Raw genomic sequence first — 26,703 nt, forward strand, 5'->3', positions numbered from 1 at the left:
GTGCATTCTGAGAGCCACTTGGATGCATCCTTAAGTATATTTTGAAGAGCTCAGAAGTGTATAAAGTTTTGTTTGCTTTGGGATTTTTATTAAATGTGATTTTCCGACATAATTTTGCACGGAATTCAAATAAAATGAACCAAAAATTCTGATAAAACCACAGAAGGTGCCAACAGAGCCAATATTAAGTTTACATTTAAAGGTGAAATGTCTCTCTCTTTAGATGCTTCATATGCAGAGTCAACTATGAGTAAAGCCACCTTTGCACTGCACATAATAAATGATGTCTGATAGACTGGAATTCATTTATTTCCTATGTAGAGACACATAGGCTCATGGGATCATATGCGGATGTGTTATGTTTGAGATCCGATTCAAGTTTTGGATGTATTAATTTTGAACTTGAGATATTAGACCGCATGTAACATGCTAACCTGAATTTAATGAAACCAGTGTACAGCGTAACTCTTACACACTTAATAGTTGTAAAATGCAATAAGGAATACAATTATTAATAAAAATTTTGTATTTGTTTTGTCTGTTCCAAAAGAATTGGTAGTCATTTGCCCTATATGCATAGCTAGCTATTGTTTATATTTGATTATTCATTTTCCGCCATGGTGAGGATAAATGTTCATTACAACTGCCACTAGGGGGTGAATTCCAGACGTTTTATTTATCTGAATATTCCCTGTAATGAAAATTTGGCTTACGATATTCATAGGTTGATTACCTGAAAAGTGTAACACAATCCCCTCATCGGGACATGCTTTCCCTGCTAATAGTATGCGAAACATAGTACGTCAAATTATCACTAACCAAATTCGTAGAATTCATAAAACAGTATGTAAAAAAAAAAAACAGATTGCAGAGACGTTTTACTACCCCATAAAGCCATGTGAGAGTATTCGTCAATATTGGGGAATCAAAATGACTGATGTTGTAGGTCACATGACAATGCCAACATGGTAAATGTAGTATGTACGAATAGTATTAATACTACACCTATGCATAGATCATGGCAGCCTCTAAAATCGCATACTCTCCAAGTTGACACTTTTGAATATGTAATAACTTTTTAAACATTCAAAAAGTACATTCTATGTAGTATGAATGTGTGTATGTTCATGTAACCTTTCCATCAGTTACGTTGCTTCACTGCTCTCCCGTGCCCTCATGGCATAGTAAAGTGTCCATTGGATACATACTTCAGAGCCTTTTGTCTACTATATAGGAAGGAAAAGTATGTGATTTCAGATGCAGTCTGCGATTTTGCTTTAATTTTTAGGATCCAATCAATTGCAGAAAGGGGAGTGTTGAGCATTATATATATATATATATATTTTTTTTTTTTTTTCGCAAATAAATTACATGCTTCACCTTTGAATGTAAATTCCAAGTGGCTTCAATCAAGGAACACATTTTCCAAATCGTTTGCTTAGGCGTTACATAAATGGTCTACCAGACACTTGCATTGATGTTTTACGAATGTTTTTACACAATTCGTGCTGCTCTGATTTTGTGAATAAGGCCCAATGTGTGCAAAGCATGAAGATGCTGAAGTATGAGTGTCATATGCCCTTCACTGCTGTTGAAGCTTTGAACTAGTCGCCTTAAGCCAGGGATCTCCAACCCTGCTCCTTGGAGAGCTACTCCTGCAGATGTCAGTTCCAACACAACTGCCTGTAATTGTCAAGTAACTCTGAACACTTTGTTTAGCTAGTTCACGTGTGTTTGATTGGGGTTGGAGCTGAAATCTGTAGCACGGTAGCTCTCCAGGGGCAGTTTTGGAGACCCCTGCCTTAAGCTGTGAAACTTTAATGAACTGACTTCGCATCTACAGCTTTGTCGTAACCGACTCCTCTTGTTCCCAGCTGGAGGGGCCCAAACTGTCACAGGGTCCCACCCAGTCGTGGCACAGATAATCACTGGAGGCCAGGAGCTGGACACTGGAGGCGGTCAGACTGGAAGCAGAGTGCAGCGAGTGGCTGGGTGGCTGGAGGAGGAGACTGTCCCTGCTGTTTGTCCGTTGGGATATGGCCTGCATTGGGTTCTGTTCAGTCTCTGGTGGTCCCAGTCCCAATGTGTGCAGGTGCAACTCGCTCTGTGTTACCTTCAACAACACCTGGGGACCTTGCCAAGACGTTTGTGGTACGCTGTTTGAGATGCTGTATGCAGACTGTTGATCTCCCTTGGTCTCTGCCTGTTGGTCAGGGATGTGTCCGTTCATACGGGACATTAGCATCTCCAAGCGTTTCAAAGAGTTTTTCTTGGAACACGAAAAGCGCTGCAGGCGGCTGCTGGTCCGCACAAATGCAGCCGAGTGGGATATGTTGTTTCTCAAGCCATTGCTTTCTGGTCTGCCTCTGACTGGTCCCGACATGGACTTGAAAAGAGCTGATACACTGAACTGGGACTCTCTGTTTCTCCTGTAACATTGGGAGAAGGACGTAGATGCTTTAGATCTAGATGACTCTCCCCCATCCCCATATCCAGGTCCTCTGAGCCTATCCTCCCCGTCCTCCTCTTCCTCAGACTCAGCTGTTTCGTCCTGCTGAGTGGCCTCGCTACTAGAAGAGTATGTGCGGCGTGGTGGTTTACGGTTGCCCAGCAGGTCAAGAACCTCGTAGCGGAAGCTGGAGATGTCCTGCTTAACTTCCTGAATGCGGAGAAAATGAATTCAATTACCAGAGCGTAAACGAGACCACCTAATTACTGGAAATATTCTAACGTTATGACTATCTTCATGACTTTTGCTTCTTATGGTTTGCCTTGCTGACTTTAGGGGTGAGTCATATCTGGAGTTTATCATCTTCCGTAATCAGTCTCTCCCCAAATGTCTGAGGTTTAATATACAGGAAATGATGGCATCACAAAATGAAAACTTAGCAACCAACAAAATGTCCTGTTGCATACAGGTTGGAAATTGGATTAATGTGAAATTACTTGTTTTGTCCTATTGTGTTATTGGCTAGTACACTTTGCACTTTAAGGTCCTAAAGGGTAATAGCTATTTAGACTATTTAGATTTAATAAGGTGAATATTACATCTGCGATCGCACCCAAGCCAAAATAAATATTTACAGAAGTTGCTGTATTGCACTTTAAACAGTGTACAATTAGGCTAATAAACTCTTTTTATTCATGTTAATAATAAACAATATTAATATATTTAACATAATAATGGCAACTAATATGTATCAAATACTGATGTCTTTTGTAGCAATTCAGCTTATTTCTTCAGAAGACCATAGATTATTTAGAAATAAGATCATTTGCAGCCCTGAATCCAATGTTCATTTATTCTACTCAACATTATTTCATTAGTATTCACGTCGAAAGTGTGTTTCTACCACATGTAACCATCAAAACTGCATGACAAACATTGCTACATTTGGATAAAAAATTTTAACACTTTACGAATGCAACTGAGATCATTATGGCCTCAGTAAGTGATTATATAGAGGTGACTAAAAAAATCTTCATACCTTGAAGTTCTCCTCTGTCAGCCCTTCTTCTGTTTTGGCGCTGCGTATCATGGCTGCAACATATCGCTTTACTAAGTTTCTGATCACCTCCTAAAAAACAGCCACAAACAGGACAAACTTCAATAAATTTTTCTTGACATATTACCTTCTGATCTACAAATAACCATGTTCTCCTCCACAAAGGAGGTGAAGATATATTCTCGGGTGGGTTGAGATATGGTGATGGGCTTTGAATGTAATTGGCATGTGCATATTTTGTGATTCCAGTTTAATAAGCGGTGAAAATCATATTCATGACGTATGCATTATAACTGGAGATGAAAATCTGGATGTGCATTCATTAGCATTTATTTGCATATCCAATAAAGAATGAGCCAGCAGTGGCTCTCAAAACCCACTACGCACAACAACAAAATACATATTGCAATATCCGCTATGGCAGAAATATTTGTCTGTAGCAATTATATACAACCTCTCACTTACAAAACACCCCGCTTAAAGGAATCAGTCACCCCAAAATTGTCATAATTTATTCATCTGTATTTTTTCATAGAACATAAAATATGAGATTTTGAACAATCATCACACAGCTCTTTAAATACAATGAGCACAGCTGTCAAGCTAAAAAAAAAAAAAAAACTGTATCAAAAGCATCATATGACCACTACTGTTGATTCCAATGCGAAATCACATACTTCCCTACATACAGTAGTATGCAAAAAAAACGTATATGAGGTGAGTGTACAGGACTAAGTAAAATTCTTCCAAAATGTCTACTTTGGTATTCCACAAATAAAAAAATATAAGCAAACAAATGAGACAAGTGTGAGTATAGCTTGAAGTTCCTGCCTGTGTTCCCTTTATGAAATCTCACGTTGCAATATTTAGCGGCAGCTGTGTTCTCTCATAATAGATGTTCGTTAGTGTTGTTACCTGCACCAGAGGTTGCTGCACTCTGTGTATTAATGCCTTAGTAATCAGCAGGGATCCGGTGGTTATAAAGTTCAAAGCAGGACAGGGTGTAGTGCAATTAGAGCAAGTAATGAATATGCATTGATTAACTAATTAACATAATATTTAGTTTCGGTGTGATTGTGCACTATTTATTTCAAACTGCTTTAAAATCCCACCTACTGTACATTACATGATTTTTCTCTTTGTAAGTGCCTAGAACTGTTATTTACAAAAAGACATGCAAATTATACAATGTGCAATGCTCTAATAACTCATTAATATGCATGATGCCCATAGGCTAATGTTTGTTTTCTCATTTAAATAAACTGTTGGAATTGTTAACATATTAAAAGCAAGGTTTGAATCCAACAAAATGGATGCCAAAGTGTGATGTGTACGGCCAAACACCATTACCTGGTAGTGCTGGTTCTGAATGAGGTTATCGGCATGCCTTTCCTGAAACATAAAGACAACAGATTTCAACAGCAAATATGTGGCATTATGTAATACTTATGATCCAATGGTGAATAGTTTGAACTAGTTATCACAAAGTAGTTCCAGTTACTTTTATTTGAGTATAATTGATATACTATTATAGTTATTGTTAATATTTAGAATTTTTTTATTTTTGTCATTTTAATTATCTTTTGAATGTCCATATGGTTTTTATTCATTTAGTTTTTAATTTATTTGTTTGTTTTAAATATTTAAGCACTTTAAGTTAAACTAAACAAAAATGGAAATTGTTGGTAAGTAGCTAAAATAAAATAATAATTTTAAAAAATCTGTGCGTTATATTTCTTAAAAAGTTTTCTCAACGGTTTTAGTTTTATGATAACATCCCTGAATAGTTCACCAAAAAAATGTAAACGGTCATTTATAAACATTCATATGGTTCCAAACCTGCTTGACTGACTTCCGTGGAACACAAAATATAGTGTTTGAAGTCAATTATCTTTTTTTATTTTTTATTTTTTTTATGTATGACAATGAAAAGTATACATAAATTTGAAACTTTGAAAAGGGGTATCATAAGGTCCATGTGACTTCTGAAAGCCTTCTGAAAACACATAATACCTTTTCACCTTTAAAAGGCTGGACAGCTTTAGTCCCCATTTATTCTAACTGTATGAAAAGCAACCAGCACATTCTTTTAAAATTTCTCATTTTGTGTTGCATGGAATAAAAATTCGTACAGGTTTGATACTACATGAGGATGAATCAATGATGTCAAAATTTTCATTTTCACATAAACTGTCCCTTGAAATGACCTGAAGCCTTCTGAAAGCATTTGACATGCCTATTCTTCACTGCAATGGCAGTTACAAATTCAAAAATAAATGATAGCATTATACATAATTGTCAAACCCAAAACTGTGTGCTCCATGTGCTGTGTGGGAGAATTTGGGTGAGCGCGCTTGCAGAAACAGTAGAGCCCACCTCACAGAGGAGAGAAGTTCAACTGATAGAAAGATGGCAGGGGAATGGGTATGGTTGAAGCGGGGTTGCCTAGCAACCAATATCGGCCTATAGGGCAACTTGAGGCTGGATGCCAAATAGACAAACCCTGGCAGGTTAAATCCAAACATTATTTAATGATAGGACATCCTTGAAACCATTTAAAAGGCAATTTAGGATTTCTGAAGATTTATTAGTATCCTTAATGTTAAAAGTATTGCTATTATTATCATCATTAAAATGTGCACGATTCATCTTTTTTTGGCTTTAATATATTTTTCAGATGTTAGTAGGCCATTCTGAGAGGTCACACTTTAAAATGTTTTTTTTTAAAGTACAGTCAAACATTGTGAAAATCTTGACTACGTCAGTGTAAAAAATGAAATAAACTCTTTCTTGAGTGAATGAAGCTGCTGAGGGTGTCATCATTATTCAGTGAATTTTCCCAAGCAAATGCCAGTTCATTCAATAAGAAGCCATACAAACTTAAATTCTGTGTGAGGGTGAAAGATTTTCCAACAGATTTTGCCACGGGCTAAAGTTGGTCGTGCAGATTCACAGCTTGAGGCATAGATGATCCACTCATACTTATACGGAGGGAGAAAAAACATGACCGCCACAGCCTCGAACTTCATTCACCACATGTTAAACCGTTTCTTACGTATAATTTGACTAATATCTATCACACACACATCTTCTGATGACCATCAAGTGCCACTTATCAGTTCATCAATCGGTTGTAATAAATTGTAATCTATTCACAGATTGGATTCTTTTATTTATTACAGTTTTTTTTATTTCTGAAAAGTGAATATAAATTGTATATGTTCTGATCTATTACCCCCCCCCCCCCCCCCTCCTTTTTGAAAAAATCCTAGACTCTCCCCTGACTATCAACTATAGCCTATCACAGTTTTTGGCTGGATGCAAGTGTATCATATTTCATCCTGTTGGAGCCATAATTCACACATTAATCCAACTGAAGAAAAGAAAAAAAAAAGAAGCTGTTTTGGTGCTCAGTGCTTTGGTGCTGGTTTAGTATGTACTAAAATATATAATATATCAGATATTGCTCACTGAATGTCATTACAGGAAACAAGAAAGCGATCTGTAAATAGCTGTGCCGCTCTAGAACTTATGAATTTGCTTGCTAGATAAAGTTATTTTTAAAGTTATTTTAATTCATTTTTAAGGGTCTATACGAAAGCATTTTAAAGTGTTTTATTTAAACTTTTTTATTGCCAACGTGTCAAAGCATGTAACGAAACTTAAAAACTAGACAAAACCTGTTGACTGATTTTTATGTGAGGGACTCGGGCAGTTTTGCTGGGAAAATGCAAAGGAAACCGTGTAAATTAAATGAACTTTCTCTGTTTTACGTGATGTCACGTTCACTCACTGTTTTGGCCATCCGTCGCTTAAGTATGGCATGTGTGCACAAGCACAAGCATTAAGTTGCTGGATGCAGTTCACTTAATGGCCACAGTTGTTGTCAACTGTTCAGAAGACATGAAATTAAGTGCGCACATCTGTAATAAAAACATCCCTCACACTGCTCTGTTGGGTGGATAAATGCCCCCTGTAGCGAATCCATGTGTTTTTGAAAGATAAATATCCAGATTTCAAACGTAATAAACACTTTTTTTCTCACTTCTGCTGACCGTGGGGAACCGGAAGACATGCAGGCGGATGTTGTAGTTCATCAGTGCTGTGTGGTTAGTGACGAGCATGGCAAGATAACAAAACAAAATGGTGGTCACGAATTAGAGGCAGAAAACAAGGAATTGTAAAGACAAACGTTGGAGGATTTCGAAATAACCCAAGAGGAGACTTGTTTTCCTTAGCTAAAGTAAGGAAACTCTGTTTCCTTTGCTCCTACATTTCCCAGAGGCACACGCTTGATGCATATGTCTTCCATCTTCCGCCTGCATGTCTTCCGGTTCCCAGCATTCAGCAGATGTTAGAAGAAAAGTGTTTATTAAGTTGTTTATCTTACAAAAACCGCATGGATTCGCTACAGGGGGCCTTTATTTATCCCCCGGAGCAGTGTGAGGGATGTTTTATTAAAGATGCGCACTTAATTTCACGTCTTCTGAACAGTTGACAACAAACACCCGCTTACCCCATTTAAAAGGCTTGGAAGAGCAAGGACAATTTTTAATATAACTTCAATTGGATTATTCTGAAAGAGGAAAGTCACATACACCTAGGATGCTTCGAGGCTGAGTAGAAGATGGATGAATTTTGATTCTAGAGTGAACTAACCCTTTATATATTTTTATGACTTAATCTTCATTGTTGACAGTGAAATCACTTGAGCCATCCTCTTGAGTAGGACTAGGCAGTATGACAACATATTGTTTCATAGGACTGCATAATTATGGACATGCTGAAGCAATAAAGAAACATGAATGACAATATAAACCACAGACATGCTTGAAGGTATTCACGTAAACACAGTCGGTTGTGAACATAAGAAATTAAATGAAATATGGATAGATATATTGGATCCATATATGCATCTTAAAGTGACAGCAGCCTAACATACCTGCTGCTGTCTATATCCTTAATTGTGATCAGACAACAAGACAGAGAAAATAACTCCCGGCTCTTGATTTAATTTCTGTTAGGATTAAAGAATATGTTGTTTATTAATTGTTCAATGAGTTGAAAGCGCTTCTCTTTCTCTTATGTGTGTATCTAACGCCACTATTATTAAATATCCTACTCTACCATAACGGCACTGTCTCTTGCACTTGCTTGTAAATATTGTATGCATTTTCATATTTTCAAATTACAAACATTTAGGGTCAAACACACTTCGCAAAAATATCACAGCAGATATTCTTTACAACTTAAAAGTACTTAAAAGTAAACTACGTAAATCTCAATTATACAGTAAGATAAGCAAAAGTCAACCTGCCATACCAAGCAAGACCTCTCTGTCAGAACACATGATCATGTCGCAGAACCTGATTTTACCAAGTGAGACATGTTCCTGGGACAACATCTTTGTTGTCCCTGGAACAACATTGTGATTAACCAATCAGATTTGAAGAACCAGTTTATAGATTTTGTGAAGTTTATGCTTAAAATCACTGTTTGGTGCTTGTACATCAGTATCAGTATCATTCATCTATCATTTCCTCTGATTTTAGGGATTACTCATGGTTAGGGTTAGGTTTAGGTGTAGGGATATGGTCAAGAATATATTTTTGGAGTAAAATGTAACTCATCTAACTCAGCAAAATCAGGACGTGCGATTGTGTCTGCATTTGGAGCGTCTGATGCCCATAAACACCTGATCCACACAAACTGCTCCAAAACACGCTTCTTCGAAGAGCATCCATTATTATAAAACTCGCTGCACATTAATTTTGACAAATTAACTGTGTTCAAGCAGAAATGTGATGTTATAGTGACCACGGTTCATTAAGGCATCAATAATAAAAGATACACTTGCACCTAATGTACGACTCCTGTATGGCACTATAAACATCTTTACCTTGAATACAATCTTCATCAATCAAAACTTTACTAGTGCGATACTGCCTTGAGTCTAGAATTAGTGATGTGAGCTAAAGAAGCACTAATTATGATGAAACTTTCTGCTTTGAAATATGTTATAGTTAATAGTGATGTATTATAAATATGGCTTCCTTATGAACTGACGTGCCTTAAGGAACTCCAGGGTGGTTGCAATACAGAGTTAACAAAGGACGAGCAGATGTGTCTTCACTATTTCTAGTGATTCTTCAAAAAATCACTGTTCATAATGACAGCTATAATGCCACCCACGCGCACACAGAATGAAAGCACACAGTGCATTACCGTGAACTCTTTGAGGCTTTCGTGTTTACACTCCTTATGCCTAGGCTCTCCATGTCCACACAGAAGGCAGTGCAGCCACACACACAGGTACCACACAGATTTTGGACTGGGTATGATGTTGAAAGGTGGTGGTAACGTCCCTCCCTCATCAAAGTAGCTCATCCACAGCTTGGTACGAGCAAATTTCCACTCAATGTCGGCGTGATCCTACAGCAGAGAAAGAGACAGACAGTTGGATGGAGGACAGTGCTGAAAGTGCCAATTGGGACAGTGTCCCAGACTGGCTTTTGTTACTGCAAAACTCATCTTGGGACTGGATGATGTGCGCTTATTCAGAATTGTGTTTACTTGGAAAACAGTTCCCATTGTGAGACACAAGCAGGGGTGAAAATGCCTCTAAATGCAGCTTATATAAGCACAAAACTAACATGTTGAAAAATACACAGATTATGAGCCCATCTGGCTGTAACAAAACTACTAAAATATGAAGGTCTGTTAGTAAGATACTAATGTATTTAATATTCAATACATACACAAAAACATTATGTAATGTAGGAATATTAAACATTCACATCAAGAACACGTTTAAACATAAAACTGGAAAATATATCATAGACGGGGCCCCTAACGACCCTCATGATTGTCAGAAATCAAGACTCTTGATATCAAATAATATCATATTTTTTTTATGACAAGACATTTGTAGAGCATTAAAAATGTAATGTGGTGCAACTTACCACAACTGATTTATGTATGAATAATTCATGATTTTTATTAAAAAATAAAAATAAAAATTATTTATTGGTTAGACATTAAATGTAAACTTTTCTCTCTCTCTCTTTTTTTTATTATTTTTTTATATGAAAGTTTTTCAAAACCATAACCACACACAAAGAACAGGAAGAATATTAAAGGGTTAGTTCACCCAGAGAGTAAAATTATGTAATTAATAACTTACCCTCATGTTGTTCCAAACCCGTAAGACCTCCGTTTATCTTTGGAACACAGTTTAAGATATTTTAGATTTAGTCCGAGAGCTCTCAGTCCCACCATTGAAGCTGTGTGTACGGTATACTTTTCATGTCCAGAAAGGTAAGAAAAACATCATCAAAGTAGTCCATGTGACATCAGAGGGTCAGTTAGAATTTTTTGAAGCATCGAAAATACATTTTGGTCCAAAAATAGCAAAAACTTTATTCAGCATTGTCTTCTCTTCCGTGTCTGTTGTGTGAGAGAGTTCAAAACAAAGCAGTCTGGATATCCGGTTCGTGAACGAATCATTCAGTTCACCAAATCGAACTGAATCGTTTTAAATGGTTCGCATCTCTAATACGCATTAATCCACAAATGACTTAAGCTGTTAACTTTTTTAATGTGGCTGACACTCCCTCGGAGTTCAAACAAACCAATATCCCGGAGTAATTCATTTACTCAAACAGTACACTGACTGAACTGCTGTGAAGAGAGAACTGAAGATGAACACCGAGCTGAGCCAGATAATGACTCGTTCACGAGTCAAGAACTGGTTGCATTGGTTTTCGGATCACCAGTAGTTCTTTCGGACAGTTCGATTCAATAAAACGGTTGAAGAAAACAGTTCACCGGTTCTTTTGCGCTTGACGTAATGGCGTCATTGGCGATGATTGCCCTTCATTCAAGCCTTCGGTTTACCCGCGCTCATAACATTAGCACAGAATCAGTTCAGAATCAATCACCAAAAGAATCAGTTCAGTTCAGACGCTCTGTGTGTCGGTCTGCTTCACACTGAATCACACATGCGCAGTATCATCAGCTCCTCGGTTCTCGTATCGGACGTGTCTGACAGAAACGGTTCTTGACTCGTGAACGAGTCAGTCTGTTGTTCGTTATCTGGCTCGGCTCGGTGTTCATCTTCAGTTCTCTCTTCACAGCAGTTCAGTCAGTGTACTGTTTGAGTGCATGAATTACTCCGGGATATTGGTTTGTTTGAACTCAGAGGGAGTGTCAGCCACATTAAAAAAGTTAACAGCTTAAGTCATTTGTGGATTAATGCGTATTGGAGATGCGAACCGTTTAAAACAATTCAGTCCAATTTGGTGAACTGATTGATTCGTTCGCGAACCGGATATCACAAACTGCTTTGTTTTGAACTCTCTCACACAACAGACACGGAAGAGAAGACAATGCTGAATAAAGTCGTCGTTTTTGCTATTTTTGGACCAAAATGTATTTTCGATGCTTCAAAAAATTCTAACTGACCCTCTGATGTCACATGGACTACTTTGATGATGTTTTTCTTACCTTTCTGGACATGGACAGTATACCGTACACACAGTTTCAATGGAGGGACTGAGAGCTCTCGGACTAAATCTAAAATATCTTAAACTGTGTTCCAAAGATGAACCGTGGTCTCTCGGGTTTGAAACAACATGAGGGTAAGTTATTAATTACATAATTTTGCTATCTGGGTGAACTAACCCTTTAATAGCTTGGCACATGTTTTAAACTAGATTTTGTTCATGGACACTCTTATTTTTCATAGCACAATGTTAATTGCACAAATACAATACAATACAATACAATTTGATCAGTAAGGCACATTATCATGTTCCTTATCTTTAAAGGTTTTATTTAGTAACCTAGCCTGGTCAGGCTGGTCTGTTGACTGATTTTAGTCACTTTTCAGTTGATCGTCCAGCTAAACTTGCTAAATACCATCTTGGCCAGGTTAAGATTTAGACCAGATTGATCCAGCCAATAACAGCAAGCCAATCTTAGGCTGGCATAAAATGTTATTTTTAGCAGGATATTATTTATACCTAGCAAATGTACTCCTAGCAAATGTACTCAATTAGAACAGTGAGCATGTGGTCAAACTCATTGCAAGTGGTTTTTGCGCTAAAATACTGTTTGCAATTTCATTTTTAGTGAATTTGAACCTTTCTGGCCAATTTAAAGAGGGCTTGCTTACAACTGATTTTAGAAATTAAGTCGCTCTAACACTCTCAAACCTTCTTTCAATACCAAAGGATTGAGGTGGAAGTATCTGATGGCACTTACAGCAATGAGTTGGTAAGAGTTGTTCATCATAGCGATGAGCATGTTCAGCAGCACCACCAGTGAGATGACATTATAAGTGCCGAACATGGTGGCCCCCACAAACTCGGTAAACTCATGACGAGCCTTCACATTGGTAACGTACAGATTCAGCAGCCCAAACACAGACCAGAAGAGAGACTGGAGAGTTTCAAATAGCCTGAGAAGTCAAAGAGAGAGGGGGAATAAAGTAAAAAGCAAAGCAAGAATTGTCCATCGTCTCCATAAATCTCCATAATTCTCCCAAACACACACATAACATACACACATAACTATATACACACATAGTGATTTATATAGGAAAATTAGAATTTAATTGGGAAACTGAATTGGAATGGTTTTAAGCCATTTTATCAACAGCCTGCAACTTGTAAAAATATGCACCTTTTGTTGTAGTTGTTGTTGTTTTTAGATGGATGGATGGATGGATGGATGGATGGATGGATGGATAGATAGATAGATAGATAGATTTCATTAATTTCAAATGGTGAACAGCGAATTCAATTAAAATAGTTCCTCCTATTATACACTGAATGAATGAAAAACTCTGTGGAAAAACAGAGAAGAAAAATTGGGTTGTATTTTTTTTCTCCTGACTGTTTTTACTTTGAACAAATCAAATATTAGCCCTCCCATGAGTAGTGCGGAAATATGTTGTTCTCATTGAAATCTCTTCCCATTTTTGAACACATTATTACTGCGCAGCCTTGAGCAACAGATTCTCGTCATTACACAACAACAGTTGATGGATGCCACGCTGCTCCATAAATTTGTCTTTGTCTTCTGAGCTCAAACGATTCTGCAAGGCTCATGCTATGATGTGAAATTTCAGGAAGATCATAACCATTTCCACTCTCGTTTCCGCTCTCATTTCTTTCTCATTTTGACCTCTGCAGGAGGTCGGTATTACACTGAGTGTGACACCTTGGCCACATTATAATCATTGATCAAGTTGACCAAAGTGTCGGTTGGGGTTTTGTAATATGTGCATCATAGTTCATTTATTTTGATTATTATCAAAGCTATAAGACCTCTGCTACTGCAAACCCAAGCAGGGACCTTGACTGTTGAGCTGTGTCATTGTCATTTAATGTCTTAAGTCCTCAACACGCAGGACGTTTTTTACGTCTGACTCTATTTAATTGCAAATTACATGCAGTTAAGTGTCCAAAAACATTATATTCAGTTTGCACTTATACTTTTAAAGCACAAGTACTCTTCTTAAAGGGGCTATATGTACGATTTTAATGTATTAATGTCTTTTTATTGCCTATAACAAAACTTAAAAAACGAGACCTTAGTCTGACTTCCTAGTTAGTCTATGAAAGCCCGTAGACTGATTTTTACTTGATGGATTCAGGATGTTTTTGCCAGGACAATTAAAAGCATGTGACACACACTCCTGAGAGCCACTCTTCTGTTCTATGATGCGTGAAACACATGCTTATGTTCAGGTTAATGCCGAAAGAGATGTGTCATGCAAAAAAATAAGTAAATAAATAAAAAAAATAATTCAAACTATAGGAGCACAATCATTTTACCTAATCAGAATTATTTTTTTTACAAAATACTGATTTTGATGTATGAAAGTTCTTCATCTGCTGTTTAAAGTTTAGATGACTGCGAATTTAAACTTACATACATTTTATCTCTAGATTATTGATAAAAAAATGTACATGAAGAACCTATGCAAATATAGGTGTGGCTAGCTAGCATAAAGAACTTCAAAATGTATTTGTCTCACGTAGAGAAGGCATTGTTCTGTTTCTCACAACGGATCCCTTTGCAGTGGTTGGGCTCTTCAGACGCATTCGTCTCATAGTAGAAGTAGAGCTGGTTGAGGCCGTTGGCGAAGGCCAGCAGCACCAGACAGTAGATGAAAAGGAACTTGAGGATGTCCAGCAGCATGCGGCCGAGAGAGATCTGCAGTGGGCCCAAGTGAGAGTTGGCGGTGAACAGAGAGATGAGACGCAGAGAGCTGAAGATGTTGGCGATGGCGAAGAGAGCCTCTGCGATGAGCGTAGGGTGCCACATCTCCCACTCCACACGAGGACGAGAGCTGTTGTACTGATGAAGAGAGAAGATAAGAGAGATAAATGAAGACGGTTCTAGTTCCTGGAACTACAAGCTGAAACTATTTACAAGTGGTCTTCTGTAATGGTATCAAATCTTTTTCATAAAAATGCTGGTATCAACCTTAAAGTAGGCCACAATTTTAAGAGATATAGTGGCCAGGTAGAGGGAGTTCATCGCAAAATCCATTAGGTTCCACCAGTCATGGACGTACTCTGTGAAACCGCCATCCCACATCTCTTTAATCTCCGCCCACATGAAGCCTGCAAGGGCCAAAATGAAAACAGTACAAAAAGTGCAGATCCTCCACTTTCACTACATAACCCCATATATGGTAAGGTAAACAAAAAATCATTTGAAGTTACTAAATGCGTTGTTAAGATAAGAAAATAATAATAAACCCTGGAAAATTGTCCCACCCTGCCCCTAACATGTCTCCAAAATTAATTAATTGAAATTAATTTTTTACATTTACATTTTATCCAAAGTGACTTACAGTTGATGAATACAGAGATACAGGAAAAGAAAGCAGAAAACAAACAGGTATTGTTTAAGCTGCTATACTGTACATACATTTTCATTGCTTCACTGCCTAGGGCTCATATTCACAGAAATAAAGCAAACTCCGTTCTCGCTGATTGCACCTGCCCTCCACATTACAGATCATTTGTTTCAAGCCTCCACTTGTGTCTACTTCTGGGCTTGTGTTTTCTTTGAGAGAAAACCTCAAGCAATTATGATTGAGCCCTGGTGTAATCAATCCTGAACTGGGGGCTTGAAATATGATTTCCTCTGCTTTTGTCTTGAGGTCAATAAATTATGATTATGAGTTTTCATTTACATCATGAGAGGGATAAGACCACTACCGTATCTATTTCCTGTGCAGTCGAACTGTTTTACTGCTTGAGAAATGAGAAATGAGAAATGAAACTAAATGAATGTTACAGATCAGAATTTCTTCATTATTTGAGATAAATGGATATTTTTACGCTTAACACAATTCTAACACAACAGTGTCCACCCACTTTATTTTCTACTTGGGGATTGAAAATATTCTGCATGAAAGTGTTCTAAACAATGAAAAAGACTTTGAAAAGAAGTTGGAAAAGGTACATCACATGTGCAAAAGAAGTTGTGCTAAAGTAGTACAGCATACTTTTAATGACTTATTATGAAAAAAATATATATTAGGTTATAAATATATCGTATATATTTTAATATAATATGAAAAACAGTTGAATGTTATGTTTAAGACAATTGCATCGTAAGTGTTATTTAGAATTAAATGAAAATGTATAATGCTTTAAATTTATATGAAATGCAATTAGCTGATCTTAAGAGTGCCTTCTGACCCAAGTAAAATGGACTTAAGTACATCTTTATATGGATTTTCTTACGTTTACTGTGTTTGGAATATGGTTAAAGTGTACTGCCAAATGTGCTGAGAAGTTAAATTAAAATACACTTTGATGTATTTTTTATACATGGAATGTCACAGTGTCTGGGTTGTGTTCCCTGGGTTTCCACTAGGTGTCCTCAGTTCCCACGGTGTTTATCATTTTATCACTTCCTGTCTCCTTATTTGGTCACCTTCCTCCTTGTTTAGTTAATTGATTGTTCCCCACCTGTCTCCCATTTCCCCATCATCCTTTTGTGTATTTATACCTGGTCTGTCTGAGTCCTTGTCACGGAGTCCTTGTTGTATGTCTAATGTTTGATACAATCCGTAGTCTTGCCTTTGCCGTGTGTTCTGTTCTGTTTTCTTGTTGTTTTGGATATTCTGGTTTTGACCCTGCCTGGACTGTTTACCCCTTTGGATTTGCCCTTCAATAAACACCATACCTGCAATTGGATCTCTCCTCGTTTCTTGTATCAACGTACGTGACATGGAATCCTTTATGCCATGTATTTAAATACATTTGCATTAAAAATATATTAACTTTAAATTGAATAACACACTACAGGTAAAATGATAATAAAGTACTTTTTATGTTCTTTAGAATGTTAGTCAACATCATTATAAGTGAATGACAAAAAAATTGACGAAAAATAATGATTTAAAACTAACACAAAGTAAATTTTTCAAAAGTGTTCTTAAGTGTTTTAATAAAACATACCCTCTTTTATTTCATTAATAAGTACTGTAAAATATTTTTTAAACAGTTTTTAAAAATATACTTTTAAGATTTGAAGTACACTACAAGTGCACAATCAATACAATTGTACACACACATCTTTTTTATTATTTTATTTATTTTTTACAATGCATCTTTTATGGGAGAATGAATCTATCTATCTATCCATCCACTGCACTCAAATGTACCAAAGAAGCCTTACCTAGAACCCAGGGTAAGATCATCCACTCCACGATGGTGGGTGGAGGTCCCTGGACATGCAGGTCAGTTTGCACGATGTGCTGTGAGGTGAGGAGGAGGAGGAAGAGGAAGGTCAGGTAGGAGGCAGTGTGGCAGATGAACTTGATGAAAGGTTTCTTGATGAAGGTTCCCAGGGTGCTCTTTGGAGCCAGAAGGTATATAAGGGAGAAGACAGGGAAGAGCAGGCCAATGATGAAGCAAGTGACAAGCTTCACTGCCCAGTGACGTCGTCTCCAACCTGGGAACCCATCGTACCACAGAGTTGCCAGGAGCTGCTGGCAGTTGGGCTGAGCTACAAACTGAGAATATAATAATAGTTGAATGGTCTAATAAGCCAGTGAATTCATGACAAATACAGATAAAGATGGCATTCAGTATCTGGCATAATATCTGCTTAACATTCATGCATTGTGTTGAAAAGATTAAATGGATGTTTAAATCATACAGACGTTTTTTCGGTAACTTGGTATATGATTTGTAATAATATGAATGTATATGAAAATTGGATAACTGGTGATTTAAAAAAAAAACTGTCAAGAAACATATTAATTAAATAAAGTGGTTAACAGAGTTATTTGTATTATGCTATTAATTTGATCGAAACTAAGCTTATTTTCTCCCAATATATATGCTATTTCACAAGTTTGCACTTACATATAATTGAATTGAGCAAATAGTAAGCATATTTGGCATGCTTCTCTGAGGGAGGGCTCCGATCTCAGAATATAGCCGGAGGTACCCAGAGGACTCCCCCATTATGGGATGAGAATTGTTTAAGATTGAGGAGTTGGGGAGGAGGCATGACAGAAAACTGCCATGGGACAGAAGTAAGTTGGCTGTATATATATATATATATATATATATATATATATATATATATATATATATATATATATATATACAGTACAGACCAAAAGTTTGGACACACCTTCTCATTCAAAGAGTTTTCTTTATTTTCATGACTATGAAAATTGTAGAGTCACACTGAAGGCATCAAAACTATGAATTAACACATGTGGAATTATATACGGAATTATATACATAACAGAAAAGTGTGAAACAACTGAAAATATGTCATATTCTAGGTTCTTCAAAGTAGCCACCTTTTGCTTTGATTACTGCTTTGCACACTCTTGGCATTCTCTTGATGAGCCTCAAGAGGTAGTCACCTGAAATGGTCTTCCAACAGTCTTGAAGGAGTTCCCCGAGAGATGCTTAGCACTTGTTGGCCCTTTTTCCTTCAGTCTGCGGTCCAGCTCACCCCTAAACCATCTCGATTGGGTTCAGGTCCGGTGACTGTGGAGGCCAGGTCATCTGGCGCAGCACCCCATCACTCTCCTTCTTGGTCAAATAGCCCTTGATGCCTTCAGTGTGACTCTACAATTTTCATAGTCATGAAAATAAAGAAAACTCTTTGAATGAGAAGGTGTGTCCAAACTTTTGGTCTGTACTGTGTATATATATATATATATATATATATATATATATATATATATATATATATATATATATATATATATATATATATATATATATATATATATATATATACACGTTTTGTGTTAACTAAACAAGCTCCATCTGTGCCGAATTGATTGGTTATCTAATCATGCACCTCTCGATTCTTATTGATAAGATATAATATAAAAAATACAAATGTAATGAAAAAAATTATTTTTTTCTTAGTTTTGTATAATTGTTGTCTTTGTGACAAAGTGTTTATGTTCCTCTATTATTTGCTGTTTTGTTTTGTTTTGTTTTGTGACACAGTGCTTATGTTCCTCTATTGTAAGTCACAAAGTCAGTTTATTTGTCCCATTTACCCATATATAAACTTATTGTTTTCATTTTTTTTCTGTTAACTACTATATATCAATCATCCTAAGAAAAGCAAACAACATAAACGGACAACAAATGATATGCAACAGCAGGAATGTTGAAAAGGTTTTGAAGTGAGTAAACATGATTGAGGTTTGACATCCATGTCTTTACGTAATACCTTTTTCCAGAGGCATTTAAGGTGAAATCAATTATTAAATCAAACTGTGAGACTTTGAGTAAGAAGTCATTAAGTTTGAATATAATCACTGGAAAACATTTATCTAAACATTACATTACACTTACTACAAGATTTATTGCTTTGGAGTAACCTGGAATGACTTCCTCAAACTTGATAATTCACAAGTTAACCTTTGTGAGGTTTAAACCTGCAAACATTATTATATCAGTCCATTATGCCACAACACCTCAGCCCTGCATGTTTTCACACAATGATTCAGTTACTCTATAAAAATTTATAAAAAAAAAAAAAAAAAACACTCAAACACACAGAAATGCCTCTCTTTTACACAATACAGGTGGAAAATGACGTGCCTGTCCATAATAATTGTATAAATAATGGTTTTCAAATCACATTTTTCTCTTGCTGCCTGACCTACATTGCTATTCAGTTTTATTATGTTTTATGAAAGAAGTAATTTCTGTTGAGGGCTCCCATTAAAATGATTCGCAATGGCAACTTGAACTGTCGCCTCTCATGAAAATATTTTGCATCAATTCTATCAGCATTAGAAAACAACAGTTCTTATGAAAGCACTTCATCTCGGGATATAATTTCTAGTGAAATAAGAAAAGTTCTGATTTACTTTAAGAAATCTTTTTAATGTCCTGGATTGTTAAGTACATTTTTCATATTTTTATTTGTTAGTTTATTTAATTGTTTTATTAAATTTGCGTTTTATAATTGTATTAATATATCAGCAAAATATGTATTGTTGATGAATGAGGTGGGAAAAAGTAGGATCAATAAAATAAATGAGTAGGACTTAACATGATTCCCATACACTGTATTTGTTGCACAGACAAAATATGATAAACTTATTAAGCCAACATGATGAAGAGAAAACTTAATTTGATGCCTAAGGACAAGACAAATGTTTACAGGTTTATACATGCTTTACTGACGTTATGGATGATCAAAACACTGCATTTTAATTTATATTTATCTCATAAGCTGCTTTAAAAATGCCACAAGGAGAATGAGCTTACACAAGCACTAAACCAGTTCCTGTTTTGAAGATAATAGAAAAAGCTTCACATGCATACATACTTTTAGCTCTTCACAGAGACTAGATTTGAGCAAAAATAAAAAACACACACTTTCCAAGATCTAATATAAAAAAAAAAGATAGAAAAAAGTGCACAATATAATGAAATAACTCATAATAATTCATTATATGATGACATTCTTGTGAGAAATATGCTTTTTGGCAGTATAATTGTAGCTGGTTATTATTATTATCATAACTGATATTATTTTGGTCAATAATTGTTGATGAATCGTGATTTGGTAAGCAGATTAGTTACATGTGTGAATTAGTGTAGACACTGTGCACTGTTGTCTTACCTCAGGACCACTATTGAAATTCAACCTTTTCATTTTATGAAAAATTTGGAAACCAATACTAATATAGCTTACCTATGGTCATTAGCTTACCTATGTTCAAAGTTACTTTTTTTCACAGTAAACAATCTAAAGTAGATTGTCTTTCATTTTGTTCTTACCTCAGACACATTAGTAGAAGAATCTTTCAAATACAGAACTTTATGATGGATCAAATTAATCTGATTTTGCAAGAAACGCAATAGAATAGAATCAAAAACCTTTGAAACCTATGAAACGATTTGCCGTCTAATCAAAAACTATGGATAGTGAAGTAGGACGGGGTCACTCAGATACATAATCTGTCAGTCTTGGACTCTCACCTCTTTCTGGTGGTACTTCATGGCTAGCTTGAGCTTGGCCAGGTCTCTGCACTGACGGGGGTCCAGCTCCTCGCTGTGGTCATCCCGATGGTTGAGGATGGTCTCCAGCTCACAGGAGCTACGGGCCTGATCCAGCAGGTCTTTAGCAAAAAGTTTGCACTGCTGTGACAGCTCCTCGTACTCCTGCCGGAACTCGTTCTCCACCTTACTGAGCTCCTTCAGCTCCCAGCCCAGCCTGAACGCTGTGAGGATAGGATCTTCGCTGGAAAGGGCGATGAGAGAGGGGCTGGCAAGTGTTTTGTAGATGTTTAGACGTGAACGGGAGTGCCGAAGGCTGTCCACTTCGGAGCTCGATACACACTCCACGCAGTCACAGCGGATCTGGTGTGGCCGTGGGATGGTGACTTTACGTTGAACTAGGAGCTTGATTATCTCGTAGTTGTTAGTGTGGGCAGCCAACATGATTGGTGTGATATCGGGTGTAAACTCCGAAAACTGCGTGTCCATCATGTGTGAAGGAACCTTGAAGAGTGAAAATAAAGCAAGCAATAAATAAAAGTAAAAATAAGCTATTGAGGAAGTTGTCAATCTTTACAGTTCAGTCCAATGTACTGTACATAATATTAAAGATGACCTGCTTTCAGCGAAAACAATCCTAACACTAACAGACACTGATTGGAAAAACCAATCAGTAACTTTGGAATCTTTCTGTGCAGTGTCAATTGGCCTTCTAAAATGGTCAGAGACCTTAAGGACCTTTGACCCTTGAGAGGTGCATTGCATTGCGCCATCAGCCCAATTTGAGTAAACTTTTCTCTGCCTCCCTTTAAGGGTGCATTAAAGTGAACATAAGGGCTTAAAACTATGGTTACGGCTCTGAGAAAATGTTAATGTCCGTCAGTTTTAGCCTTTTTAAAATATTTTTTATGGACACTTGAACTTGGCGTATTTGACAAGTTTAAGTGTCCATTACCACCAATCTTAAGTGTAAATACATCTGTATGAAGTCAAAAATTTAAGCAAGAATGAGTTGTTTTAATGCTTATTTCAATAGTCTTCTCTTTTTGGACTGGAGTAAAAATTGTGAGTTCTGAAAGCTACATTATGTGTTCATAGTATATCAAGTGTTTTTGATCTCAAATGATCAAGGAGAAATGTGTTCCTTTGAGGCATTTTATGACCCAATTCAGATATGAAATGAATCACCCTGATATCTGTATCTTTCACTTCACTTGATTGAATTCAGAGATTTTTCCTAAAGGCACCTCACATTTAAATGGTGTGAAAAGCTGTGATGAAATGAAAGAATGCAAAATTATTTCAATGTGTGCTGTCCAGAAACTTCCAGCAGCAGCAAAAAAATTAATTAAATAAAATTACTGCAAGGGCTGAAACCCTGCAATGGGGTGGGTATTGACACATTATACAAATCTATTAGATTCTGATTCGCTAGCTCTTAATTCGATTCTTGTGCAATTATGATTCAGTATTGACTCATTTGGAAACCAGCTACAATACGTGTCAGTTATTGAAAACAGTCAATATAACTATATAACTAATATAACAATATAACTATTGCCAAAAACAGACTCTCAACTCTGCATTCAAATTGCTATTTATTTTAGATATAATAATCACTACTCAAAAAGTTGAATACAAACATTTAAATTGCACATAAGGACATTGTATATAAACGTTTCAATTATATAATTATGTTTATACTAGAATTCGTTGTTGAAATATAAACATTTAAATGGTGGCTTGTTCACAACGAAAGATTTATTCATATAAATTAGACATCGCTAAGTTAAGTAAAAAATAACTTCTGGGGTTATTTTTTCTAGTTGTTTACCCAACATATTGTTGTTTCACTGATGTCTTTCCATCGTTGAAACACTGATTGAGAGATTATATGAGACTATTCAGTAAGTTTTTTATTTGCTTTTTATGCTTTTTATTTCAGCATACCTTCTGATCAGGGTGCAAATTACACAGTGACCTTTGATTTTTTAACATCATTTTATTGTGTATTTTTTTATGTTTTAAATAGGGCTGACAGTGCGATTGAATGTTTCAGTGTAATTAATTAATGCGCTGATTAATTAATCAAATGAATCTCAGATTAATTTGATTAATGAATTGGTATATCATGTGTTGATTAATTAACGTCATTATTGCAGATCATTTAAAGTCATTATTGTGCTTGATTAGAAAATCACTGAATAGACATTGCAAAAAATTAAGTTTAAGAAGGAAAAATTTTGATTCAACATACAAATACACAATTATACTGATATATATATATATGTATATAAATAAAATAAAAATAAGAACCAGAAGATGGCTCACTGGCTTAATGAGTGAGCCATTCAGTCATTCATTCAACTGATTTGTTCAAATAGCTGATTCATTCAAAAGCGAAACTAGTGACTTTTTTATGAATATATCACTGAATCATTAGCTCATTGTTCAAAACCAGTAATATTTTCATTGCCGAAATTGCAGAAAAACAGACAGTATTGACAATATTGTGTCTAAAATATAACACAATATTAAATTATTGTTTATTAAGTTTCACCAAGTTGGTTGGTCACTAAAAACTCCCGCATATCATGTTTTTTATTCATGCCATTTTAAAGTCCTCGTGAACTGGAAGTTGCTGCCGACTTTATTTCAGTGTAGTGATGTATTTCCAGCTGAAACTGAATATTGAATAGGGGGCATGGTTTTATGTTTGAGCTCCTCCTCTCTGTCCCTCACTCATAGCAACCTAACGGTTTGAGGGGTGTGTTTAAGGATATTCTGCCCAAGCCGTCAAACTGACACAATCAGAAAAGGAATGCCATTCCAGAGCAGAAGTAAATGTTCAGGTTTTGATTAAAGATTATGAAGACAACCTATTTTTTAACTAGCACGGATTAATTTTTTACTGTACATCAAGACTAAAAATGTGTGCTAGTAAAGTAAATAAAGTCAATTTTGATTTCATGCGGACATTAAGTCTTTTGTTGAGTTAACAAATTGGTAATATCTAAGTGTGTGAGTAGTTTATTCCCGAATGTGCATGAACACAAGAGGCATAAACCAATCACAGCCAAACATAAACCAATCATATCGCGATGGAGGCATTGCCTCCTCTTACATGAATAGGGGGCATGGTTTTATGTTTGCGCTCCTCCTCTCTGTCCCTCACTCATAGTGATTGGGAACTCATTGGGTTTATGGAAGACGAGAGAGACACGGACTCCCGTTATAACTGCTGGTGTCACTGTTGGACTATGTTTCTATAGAAAAACGAGTGATTTATATACTTTTAAGTATTATAGTTGTAATATTCACGCACCTGTTTCTCGCCACTTGGCTTCTTGTAGGATAACAGCAACTCCACCGCTCCCACCACCTCCTTGCGGATGGCGTAGAGGAGTGCATCGCCCATGTGTACGCCATGACTTAACAGTAGCTCCATCACCTCTAAGTTCTCATTCTCAATAGCGATGAGGAGTGAGCTGCGGCCCAGTGGGTCCAGGCAGTTCACGTTGATGTTGTAATAGATCTCAGCCTCCTCAAGGGCCTGTTTAACTCCAGCATAGTCTCCCTTCTCCACCGCCGTCAGGTAGGCACGTTCCTTGGCAGACAGCTCAACCTCCGCCCTCACGACCTGCAGCGGAATGCGATCGCGGTACGGGGAGTCACTGGCTTTGTTGTAGTATAGCTGCGCCATGGGGTTCATGTGGACTCTGTGACATAAAACGACTCACGTCCATACAAAGCTGTGCAGAGATTGAGCAAACAATCAGTTAGATTTCTGAAGACATGTATTAATCAGATGTTGAAATGCTGATTGATATTAGCTATCCAGCATATATTTGCAGATTGTACACAGAATATTATATATATATATATATATTTATTGTGGTATGTCCAGATGTTCCACTAATGCCACGTGAAGTCAAGTGAAGCTCCCACCAAGGTGTCCAGGAGTGTCAGCTGGCCAAGGATGTCAAACTGTGATATGAAGATGATTTTTCCCTCAGTTTGTTCATGGTTGATTGAGCCCTGATTTCTAAGGAGAGCTATTCACTACAAGTGATTGAAACTTTTAGAAATATCAATCTGAAGTGATCCTTCTAAACACAACATATTTAGTAAGAAACTGGATGGTTACAGGGGATGTTGTAATTTTTTAGGCTTTTTGTCTATTTAGAATTTCTTAAATTTTAGACCTTTTAGCAGATATATTTTAGTCAATTTAGCAGCACTTAATGCTTCCTAAGTTGTGTTTTTTCTTTTAACTTGAAATAGAGTCTAAATAGATTGACAACAAGATGCATGCAGCATATTTACATAGTCCAACATATTTAAAAAAAATATATATATATATTACACAGATGTCCTGTGTGAATGGCCCCTTTGTAAAACAAAGTAATGCAAATAATAGTTAATCACCGCTTTTTATAATGATTTGCTCAATATTGTTATGTGCTATATTCAAAATTAACATTTCCCAACAATGCTCAGCATGACACATTTGGTGGACAAAATCAGAATACAAGCTGTTGTTTAGAAGCATAGCATATATGAATGAAACTTCTGCCTTTTCTGTGTGAAACATGAGAAAGAATCCATTTAGAGCCCCAGCCATAAAATCATGCAGTAATGAGGGTGATGGAAAGTTTAGAACCAGGACTGATGTCACATTATTTGTCTACTGGGAATCATGTAGTTTAGAAAGAACAGAGGGCCAATGACAGATCCCTGGGGGATGCCCTGGGTAACAGCAGAAGCAGACTAACTGCCTCCTGTCATTGCGATAATTAGGAACTGAACCACATCAATACTGAAGGTTGATGTGCTACCTTTTTTTTCTATAGGTAAGTATTATATGTCCATTTTTGTTTGAAATTTTTGTTTTGCCTTTTTAATAATATATTTTGTTAAGAATACTTTATCAAATGACTCTCTCTTTCATTTTCTTTCATGCATTACCAGTATATTTGGTGTGATGTGAAAAGTAAACATTTCTTAACATTATCACACACCATTACCATAACACCCCTTTGATTTCTAGGCATTTCAGTTAACATATGCATAAAAGAATGTGAGCAACTGCCAAGATAGGCTTGTGTTTCTTTGCTTCACCCTGTCTAGAGATACAAGACTTTACGAAGCAATCCCTATAAATGATTGATGCAATTGTGTTGTAGATAAATATCATAAATCCATAATTTCACAAGAGTTGTGATAGCCAATCTACAAGAAATAAGGATTGTTGGTCAATCAAAGTATACATTAAATACCACTTGCAGTAATTCAGCTATCCTGGCATAAGAATTTGTGGACCTCCCCAAAAGCAAGGCAGCTGCCCAGTTTTACTGTGATCGAGTCAATCTGAATATCATAACATTTTATTTGATGCATTTTATACTCATGTCTGTAAGTATTTCATTATTTCATTATGAAAGAACAAAGGCTGCATGTTTTTCCTGCTTGCTGTTGTACTTCACACCTCACTGGTTCATGAAAGCTAAACGAGGCTTCCACAGGGAACTGACCCATGTTTTATTCAGCATGCTTCTTGACTTGGACGTACACCTTAGTTCATTAGAGTGGTTTGGCAGTGAATTTACACAGACCAAATACTATACATGTTTTAAAAATTACAGATAGAAATAGCATCTCTGAGT

General features: G+C 36.4%; 1 protein-coding gene across 1 annotated transcript in view; it reads right to left on the reverse strand.

Moving 5' to 3' along the window:
* Positions 1 to 253: 253 nt before the first annotated feature.
* LOC132130651 (short transient receptor potential channel 5-like) overlaps positions 254 to 26,703 on the reverse strand; it is a 32,460-nt gene continuing 6,010 nt past the window's right edge. Inside the window, exons 2-11 of the mRNA XM_059542423.1 lie at positions 24,363 to 24,756; positions 21,020 to 21,541; positions 17,217 to 17,553; positions 15,003 to 15,142; positions 14,551 to 14,873; positions 12,771 to 12,966; positions 9,732 to 9,938; positions 4,857 to 4,898; positions 3,489 to 3,578; positions 254 to 2,659 (exon numbers count right to left, since the gene is read on the reverse strand). Coding sequence (XP_059398406.1) covers positions 1,838 to 2,659; positions 3,489 to 3,578; positions 4,857 to 4,898; positions 9,732 to 9,938; positions 12,771 to 12,966; positions 14,551 to 14,873; positions 15,003 to 15,142; positions 17,217 to 17,553; positions 21,020 to 21,541; positions 24,363 to 24,749 — 3,066 coding nt within the window. The 5' untranslated portion in view covers positions 24,750 to 24,756 and the 3' untranslated portion in view covers positions 254 to 1,837. The remainder of the gene's footprint in view (positions 2,660 to 3,488; positions 3,579 to 4,856; positions 4,899 to 9,731; positions 9,939 to 12,770; positions 12,967 to 14,550; positions 14,874 to 15,002; positions 15,143 to 17,216; positions 17,554 to 21,019; positions 21,542 to 24,362; positions 24,757 to 26,703) is intronic.

The sequence above is a fragment of the Carassius carassius genome, chromosome 47, assembly GCF_963082965.1.
Source record: "Carassius carassius chromosome 47, fCarCar2.1, whole genome shotgun sequence".
NCBI classification, from domain to species: Eukaryota; Metazoa; Chordata; class Actinopteri; order Cypriniformes; family Cyprinidae; genus Carassius; species Carassius carassius.